The 9,444-nt window shown below is 33.8% G+C and overlaps 1 protein-coding gene across 2 annotated transcripts; it reads left to right on the forward strand.

The window, feature by feature from the left end:
* The first annotated feature begins 688 nt into the window (after positions 1-688).
* On the forward strand, positions 689-6,972 carry LOC112711041 (uncharacterized). 2 transcript variants are annotated; one of them, XM_025763577.3, is made up of 14 exons: positions 689-1,007; positions 1,165-1,254; positions 1,835-1,969; positions 2,060-2,250; positions 2,811-3,032; positions 3,143-3,235; positions 3,319-3,357; positions 3,663-3,752; positions 3,866-3,968; positions 4,119-4,199; positions 4,686-4,762; positions 5,087-5,167; positions 5,343-5,434; positions 6,477-6,972. In XM_025763577.3, the coding sequence occupies exons 1-14, from the start codon at positions 938-940 to the stop codon at positions 6,598-6,600; spliced, it is 1,488 nt and encodes a 495-aa protein (XP_025619362.1). In that variant the 5' UTR covers positions 689-937; the 3' UTR covers positions 6,601-6,972. The 2 variants fall into 2 exon arrangements, with proteins under 2 accessions (XP_025619362.1, XP_025619363.1); XM_025763578.3 differs by having other exon boundaries at positions 801-1,007; positions 1,171-1,254.
* Positions 6,973-9,444: the final 2,472 nt, after the last annotated feature.

Raw genomic sequence — 9,444 nt, forward strand, 5'->3', positions numbered from 1 at the left:
ACCAATCCGGAACCCGCCCCTACCTGCTTCGTGTTGTGCTTCTTCTCCAGTTCTCCGTCGACGATGACCGGTTGGAACTTCCTGCAACATGGCTCCCAGATCCTCTCATGGGAGACAACTATTGGTGTACACAACAGATGCAGAAGGAGACGTTGATGGAGAGAACCAGATTGAGGGGAGGCCAACGAAGGTTTAGGGTTTAAAAATCAAGACAGATACTACATTGGAGAATTTTACAATATAATCCACGTCATATGTACACTCTGACATCTAACGTGGCAATGACTGTGCCACGTAAGCAACGCCGTCACCGAGTCACGCTAGAAATTCACCGAACGATCATTATGTTGCCCGGATCGTAATCTGGAGGACATAAATAGTGCAATTAGAATCTCAGGGGCTAAATCGGTGCACGAGCTGAATCTGGGGAACCACTATGGGGATTTAGTCGAATTCCTTAATTTTAGAGGAAAAGATTTGATTCCAAATATAATGAGAAAGTGATATGTGGCACATTTTGGTTGTAAAATTAGTAAGGAAGGGAAGAGAATTCTTTAATTTTAGAAGAAAAAATTTGATTTTAATTATAATAAAAGAGTGGCATGTGATATTTTTTTATTGTAAAATTAGAAATATATAAAATAGAATAACAAAATATATAATAGATTTAAGCATGATGGAATAATCCGATTCAACTCTAACCAACCGGTTGAGCTGCGAAAAATCTGATCGGTTTAGCTACGGGTTCGGTTCTATGGCTTTCATGTCCATTTTCCTTTTTGCCTTGAACGAATTGGTATTCCTTCTTTCTTTATTATTATTTTTTAATTTTTTTCCTCTAGAAACTAGAAAAGAAGAAAGAAATCACACTCATAATCTTGGCACTGCCAAACATTGAAACCCAGAAACTCCGAGAAAACTCGCACTCTCCAAAACGATGTCGTCTCAAAACGGCTACGACCGCGGCAACCTCCAACAACATCAACCTCCGCCGCAACAGCAACAAGGTACACCCTCTATTCCAGTAACTTCTTTTCGCAATAGATAGATATAAGAAAAAGAAGATTACTTTATCTAGTTTAACGAATTATCTCCTTTTTCTTTGTTACAATATTTTGATTTTGGTTTATGCAAATCATAATTCATTGAATCTGGTTTGGGAAGGTGAAGATGGTGGTACTGCTGAAGTGGGATGGTATGTTGCGGCTGATAATCAACAACAGTTTGGCCCTTACGCTCGCTCTGAGCTGCTCCGTGAGTTCTTTATTTATTTCTTAGCTTGTTTTGATTTCAGGAACGCCATTGTAGTTTGATATATTTTTTACTTTACCTTCGGAATAGGCAATATATGGATTCAACACTGGATTAATGTACAACTGGAGTTCACTTTTTGCCGCATGTTGATTTTGGTGTCTGAATGGCCATGTAGGAAGAGCATAAGTGTATTGATTTGCTGTGTTTGGTTGCTCCCTAAAATTTTATTGATATTGGCCAGCGAATGCAGCGTTACGTTGTACACTATGATTCTCGTTGAAATGCGGCTAAAATTTGATCATACTAATCTTCTTTTAGGAACTAATATCTCTGAGGGTTAAGGACTAAATTGAACTTTAGGAACTATGCTTTTTCATTTTTCAGGGACTAACGTGTTGGAGATTATTTTAGTCGGAGAGAAATTTGAGGGAGGTTTACTCTAAAGCTATGTTTGGTGTTGTTTTTTTTTTTTTGGGGGGGGGGGGGTAAAGTATGAAAAAATTTCATGCATGAGTTTCGGGTAAAGTAATAAGTGAATAGAACTTAACCATGTTGAAACTTATGTACTTGGCTTGAACAGAACACTACTTAAATGGATACCTCTTGAAAGACACACTTGTGTGGTCTGAAGGAAGAACTGAATGGCAGCCGTTGTCCTCAATTCCTGAGTTGTGGGCAGAAATTAACCAGCAGGGACCTGCTTATTCAACTGCAGGTATAGCTTTCCTTCTCTTTCTGTTGGATTTTGGCTTTTCTATTTTGCTGTTATCTTTCTTGGATCTTAGAGATTGATATTGTTGTGTAGTGTCCACCAATGATGTTGATGAGTTTGAGAAATTTCAAAATGAGATCAAAGAGGCAGAGGCACAAGTAGAAGGTGTAGGAGGAGCAGATCCTGAGAGACCTTCAACGCCACCTGAGGGTGAAGAAGAGTTTACTGATGATGACGGGACAATGTACAAGTGGGACAAGAATCTTAGAGTCTGGGTTCCCCAGGTAGGTGCATGGCATTTTATGTTTTTGTTTGTGCTTTCTAGTAAATTGTTAGAGTCTTTCCAATCATTTCCCTGACAGATAGAAATTGTTAGGGCTTAAGATATTCACTAAAAAGAAAAGTAGATTTACTTTTCTTTCGGAAGAGTAGCACTGAAAAAGATTATTTTTGTTTGCGTTGTATTATATGGTTAGACTAGGCTAGGCTAAAGAGATGACATGAAGTTTTTCATTTTCTTTTTTAATTATAGTGCTGAGAGTGTTGCATTGCATGTTTAAGCTGAAGAAATGATTTCTGTATAACTCAGAATGCTATTTTTTTCCCTTTGTGCCATGCAAGCAAGGCTTGTTGAGTCGGGAGTTGTATTGTTAGTGAAGGTATGCTAGATGTTGTGTTATCCTAGATTCAAAGGGGACAACAATTATTTATTTATTGCACGGTTTATCCAGAAAGGGTTTAGTTTTTCATTTTTGGTTTCTTTGTGTTAATGCCTTATCCTCCTTTCTACTAATTTCTTCTATTCGTCCTTTTTGGTGGATTAAATACTATTGTTATGTGATAGGAGCATGCTTCTGTCAGCAATGAACCATATGGTGTTGAAGAGATGACCTTCTTGGAAGAAGAGGAAGTGTTTCCAACAGTAACTGGTTCTGATGCCTCCGAAAAGCTTGAAGATACTTCAAAATTGACTGCTCCTTCCGAACCCTTAAACGAAGATCCAAACAACACTAATGTTGTAACAGATGGAAAGAGGAAGCTTTCAGATAAGCCAGCCGAGAAGAAGGTGCTTCTGCTCTCTCTATTGCATATGTTTTCACCCAAAGTCAATTTTCTTTGGAACACTTTTGGAGACAAATGAGTCCCTAATGTCAATTGAACTCTTGTGTGTTTTAGGAAGCTAATAAACCTCCAGACAGTTGGTTTGAGCTAAAGATTAATACGCATGTTTATGTCACTGGATTACCGGAGGATGTTACCACTGATGAAGTAAGCCTTAAGCCCTTAACTATGGTCCTAATTTTCCTAAGAATATTATTGTTGCAAGAAATAACATGGTTAATGTATTGTAGGTCGTGGAGGTATTTTCCAAGTGTGGAATTATAAAAGAGGTACAATTTCATTAAATGTTATCTACTGTCTACTAAATGGTAAAACTGTTAGAATTTTACTACAATTTATGGCTATCACTATCTTAAAAGAGGTTGTTACATGAATATGACAAACTCTATTGACATTATACAAATGGTACAGTGACTATATAATGCCAGTAGGATTAGCATTTCGGCACTTGGAAGAGCAGAGCATGTTAAATACGACATTTATCCTATGAGAAGCCATTTTTTAAAAAATTCATACTAAGAAATAAATGATGGGTGACAGTCTGAATATGAATTCATGATTATGTTCACAATAGGACCCAGAAACTAAAAGGCCTCGTGTGAAGCTTTATGTTGATAAAGAGACAGGAAGGAAAAAGGGAGACGCCCTGGTTACCTATCTCAAGGTAATTTTTTTTCCTTATTGTTCTGTATGTGATTTTCTTTTCAAGATTGGATTCTGTGTGTGACTTTTACTTGTACATATGCAAGGGTTTTCAATTTTATTTGTCTATACTAGGAACCCTCAGTTGCTCTAGCACTCCAAATTTTGGATGGAACACCTCTTCGTCCTGGTGACAAGATTCCTATGTCAGTCAGCCAGGCTAAGTTTGAGCAAAAAGGTAAGGCATCATTTAAATTTTGAGTACTTCAGATGGCACTTTCTGATAATAATTCCTTCATAGCTGTGGTAAATGCATGTCTCAAATAAAAAAGTTTAGTTATTTATTGCGTCTATTGTTGCTTGATGGAGCTTTATGTTAAATATGCAGGAGAGAAGTTTATAAGCAAGCAAATAGACAATAAAAAGAAGAAGAAATTGAAAAAGGTTGAAGACAAAATGCTTGGATGGGGTATGCTTACTTACCCAGTACTTTCAGTTGATGTTTCAGAAATTTGGTTTCCGTGCTTCCCAGTTCAACTTCACTTTAGCCTAATTTCCCTTTCCTGATTTTAAGTCAATTTATATGTGGGTGTATTAACTTACAACTTGTATTTGAATGTCCAACTTGAAAACTAACCCTTTAAAAGGAATGTGTTCTGTTTATAATCAAAAGCTTTGAAAAGCTGCTTATGATTGTAAAGTGGCTATTTTTATGTTATAATCTTAGTTACCAACCATGAGCTTAAGCAGCACACTGTGAACTATGTCAATGTATAATATCAACATTGCAGTCTTTTAAGTCTTCCAGTGTATGCTTTGCAAATTGTGAGATTGATTTAAAAGATATTTTTTCCAGAAGCATTCCTATTACTTTTTTGTCAATTCAAGTTTATAAATTCAATTTCAGACTTCATTTTCTTATTTATGATGCATGTGTTTTTATTGCATTGCTCAGGTGGTCGTGATGATGGAAAAGTTTTAATTCCAGCAACCGTTATCCTTCGTTATATGTTTACTCCAGCTGAAATGAGGGTAAACATTAGTTCATTTTACTTTTATTCTTTGTGCAATTAGCATACTAGAACATTGCTGTACAAGTGAGCTCACCTGTCCATAATTTTTGACAATAGAAATTATTAAATAAACTTCTTTTCAAGTTTTCTGTTTTTCTAGAAAGTTCGATAGTAGTATTTTATGTTATGTATCAATTAATTATTTTCATGATAGGGGGCTATAATTTACAGCAGGATTTCCTGCTTTTGTTAGTGATAATTTCAATTTGACCAATCTGGATTACAATTTGGTTCTGCTGTTTCTCATACTGGACATTTTGCTGATTTTGTGTAATCTATGCAGGCTGATGAAAATTTGCGTTCAGAACTAGAAGAAGATGTTAAAGATGAGTGTACGAAACTTGGTCCTCTGGACTCGGTCAAGGTAATTGATCTAAGCTTGTCTGTATTTTCATATTTTATAAATTTATCATTTTATATACTTGATATTTGATCCCCCCACCCCCCCCCCCCCACCCCAAAGTTGTTCTGTTACTTGTACCCATACAGTTGTCTAATTTGCCTCTGTACTTCGTGTCCCATACTGATTTTACCTGCAGGTATGTGAGAATCATCCACAGGGTGTTGTTTTGGTAAAATTCAAGGATCGAAAGGATGCTCAGAAGTGCATAGAATTGATGAATGGAAGATGGTAATCTAGACATTCTTATATTATTTGATTTTACTGCCAGTCCATCATCTTCATTGTTGTAACTACTTACTTTGTCATGCTGTCACATAAGAAGGAATGGTCTACCTAGGCACCACAAGTTTTGTTAGTTGATCATCTCCCACTCTTTGTTAAATGTTCGTCTCCCTCATGGACCTTATCCTTAACTATGCTTGGTTTAGTAAAACTTTCTGGAGAAGTGCTTTTGCTTTTTAAAAGCACATGCACCTCATTTTATGATTGGTAAATAAAAAAGATTATGTGCTTATGCATGTAGTTTTGGAAAGTTGCGGGTGCTTTTGAATGCACTTAAAGAGGTGCTTTTCGAAGTTGGTTTGTGTTTATCAAAATTAAAAAGTTTAATATAACTTCATATATTAATAGATATTCATATTTGCCCTTAATTAAATTATTGATGCCAAATTCTAGTTATGATCAAAATTCTTCTATTTATGTCTATTATAGTAATTTTATTTTAGAAACTATTTTACCAAACACAATTATTGTTGTTTGTGCTTATTGAAAGTTATTTTTAGTTTGATTTACCAAATATAGGTGTTATGGGTTTTAGAAAGTTATTTTTCAAAAGTCAACTTTAATAAGTTACTTGTGAGCCAATGAAAGGCAAAATACAGAACTAATATTCAATCTGTTAAGTGTTCCAGTAAATCTATATTACTACCTTGTCATATTCAATTGCTGTACTATTCTTCATAGATTTTCCATCTCAAGAAAAACTAATTATCTAGACCTAGTTATATGCAAAGCACTTCTACCTTTCTCTGAGAAACCTAGTTATATGTTTTTAGGTTACAGAACTCATTTTCATTTTGTCATTGTCTGAACCCGTCCTACTGTTGTTCTTGTGTTATTGTTCTGTTGATCAGTATTGGAACCCTAACTCCTCCATTTATCATAAGCTTAACTTTTTATTTCCCCTTAATTTCTCATTGCATCTTTGTTTACCCTGTTTCCTTGTGGATATCATCTCTTACTTCTTTTCCTTCATATTTTTTATTACCAGGTTTGGTGGTAGACAGATACATGCCTGCGAGGATGACGGTATGATTAACCATGCCACCATCCGGGATCTGGATGCAGAAACCCAGCGGCTGGCGGAGTTCGGCGCAGAACTCGAAGGTGAATGAGTTGACCAGAACAACTTGCACCTGATTAACAATTCCCAATATGTGCAAGTCTTGACCTGGAACTTTTTCAAGATGGCTGGAGCTTTTGGATTCCGCTGTCATCAGCTTTCTAGGCTTTGCAATGATTATGAGACGTTAGTCAAACTTGTATTTTGGGGTGAAAGAGAAGAGAGAAAATAACAGGAGGAAGAGTGTAGTGTTCTCTAACTTCTAGCTAGCTAGAGGCCTGATCTCGTATGGAAACTTGCGTAATATAATCTGCATAGCATCCAGATTATTAGGATTGTGATACATGGTGATCTGATAGAATACGAACAGTTCGACTAATTTTGAAGAAATTGTTATTTAAAGGGTAATTTACCTCTTACGTAAGAGTTATGCTTAGTGTTAGTATTTTGTTCAATGCATAATAACATTAATTAGCACCAACGCCTCTGGTTATCACGGCCACCTTGTTAAGGTTCATGATCGTAGGATAATGTTGTCATGCATTAAAGTAAATATGGTGTTTGAAGCATCTGTTATCTGTTCTAGGTTTATCCGGTTAAATTTTGACTTAGATTAATTGTAATTCAATCTAAGAAATTTAGATATTTTCATTATTTTCTTAGATAGGATTCAAGTTAGAGATTTTTCACCAATTTAAAAATATTAGATATTATTTTCTTGAACTTTTTCATGTATATGAACTAATTCAAATTGGTTCTTCATTAACCTAAGAATCTTATACATTTTTTCTAAAAGTCTTTTCAGTACTAGAAATTACTACTAGATTAGCTTACAACAAAATATATGAAGCAGAAAGACACATTGTTTACACAGGGATGTTGAGAAATCTAAAAATTTAATAACTCAGTTCGAATACCTATCCTACGTGAGTTAGTTCAAAGATGTTATTAGTTCAACATAAACTATTATCAGCTTCACAAGTATATAATCTGAACTGACATAAAATATAAACTATTACAATTTTGAAATATCATCTAAGCATATAGAAGATATGAAGAGAAAAAGAGTGTGTATAGTTTGTATTTTCATTTTTAGTGTTTTTGTTTTCAAAATTTTAAAGGAAAAAAAAACAATAGGTGAAAATAAAAAATGATTTTACTGATTTTTTTTGTTTTTTTTTTCACAAAATTTTGAAAATAAAAAAATAAAAAAAATGAAAATAAAACACAAATCAAATACACTCTTAGAAGATAGGTTAAAAACTCTTCTTTTGTCTGTCATAATATTCTTTAAAATATATAACACTGCTATAAATACAAACTTTTTTGCTAAACAAGGCCTACCAAGTTGGCCAAAGTCCAACAAAAACCAACCTCAGATTAGAGTGCCTCAACACACGCCCTTCCCCAACTATTGAATAGCGCAAACGTCATTATGAAAAACGGTTCTTCTCCCAGGATCAAAACCACAATGCTCAAAATCGTTGCAAAAAAGTCAAGAAAATTTCAAAGCTAAATTTGAAATCATCAACAATAAATACAGAAAGAAAACAGGAAAGATTATTGAAGGTACTGTTCACTAATAGTCCAGTTTTCTCACTTTTCTCTTTCCCATTTCGATCGCAAAACACTACTAGTCATGATTCTGTTTTTTTGGTACAATCATTTCATGTTCTTGCCTTGAAGTACGTATTACTGTTCTCATTATACGCTTCATTTGGTGATAAATGTGTTAGGTCGGTATAAAAATGTTACGTAGTGTTTATCGTATAGTTTAACCTGTATTTGCATGTGGTTCAGGGATTTGAATTTGTTTTTGTGCATGTTTGAATGCTTCTAATATCATTTTATACATGTTTCATTGAGTTGCATGTCTTTTTGAACTCACATTATATGATGTAACTAAAAAATAATAGCGGTGTATTTTGATCTGTGTTTCGGTATATTTTGTATGTCTTTCAGTGTATTTCGTGTGAATTGAGGTGTACTTATTGCTGTTGTCCTCTTTATGCTGTACCTAGCTAAGAGAATATTGTTATTGTGCTTCTGATGTTATTTTGTATATATTTGAGTGATTTACAACTGTTTTTGTCCATTTATCAAGAATTTTGTTCATCAATTTATTGTAACAACTCATAGAATTTTGTTCTAGTGTTTCTGGTATTATTTTATGCATTTCTTTTTGAACTCACATTGTATGATGTAATTTATGCTTGTTTGAGTGCTTCTGATATCATTTTATGCATGTTTTATTGAGTTGCATAGCTTTTTGAACTCACATTGTATGATGTAATAAAAAAATAATAGCGGTGTATTTTAGTTTGTGTTTCGGTGTATTTCGTGTGAAATGAGGTGTATTTATTGCTGTTGTCCTCCTTATGCTATAACTAGACAATAGAATATTGTTATTGTACTTCTGATATTATTTTGTACATATTTAAGTGATTTGCAAATATTTTTGTCCATTTATCAGGAATTTTGTTCATCGATTTGTTGTAACAAACTATAGAACTTTGTTCTAGTGTTTCTAGTATCATTTTATTTAATGCCTTTTTGAACTCACATTATATGATGTAATAAAAAAATAATAGCGGTATATTTTGGTTTACATTTTGGTGTATTTTGTTTATCTTTCGGTGTATTTCATGTGAATTGAGGTGCACTTGTTACCTATTAATCTTTTTATTATTCCTTACAAAAATAGCAAAAAAAGATGTACCAAAATATAATATAAGCATATATATGTTTGAACAACTCAAATTATTTTATATAAATATAGTTTATTTATATGATTCTAATTTATTTACAGAAAAATTATTATTTGAGATGTTCTACAAGATTCACTCATGATAATTTTCACAACATGAACAATAACAAGAAAGTCATTGTTCAAGAA

The sequence above is a fragment of the Arachis hypogaea genome, chromosome 9 (genome assembly GCF_003086295.3).
Source record: "Arachis hypogaea cultivar Tifrunner chromosome 9, arahy.Tifrunner.gnm2.J5K5, whole genome shotgun sequence".
Taxonomy (NCBI): domain Eukaryota; kingdom Viridiplantae; phylum Streptophyta; class Magnoliopsida; order Fabales; family Fabaceae; genus Arachis; species Arachis hypogaea.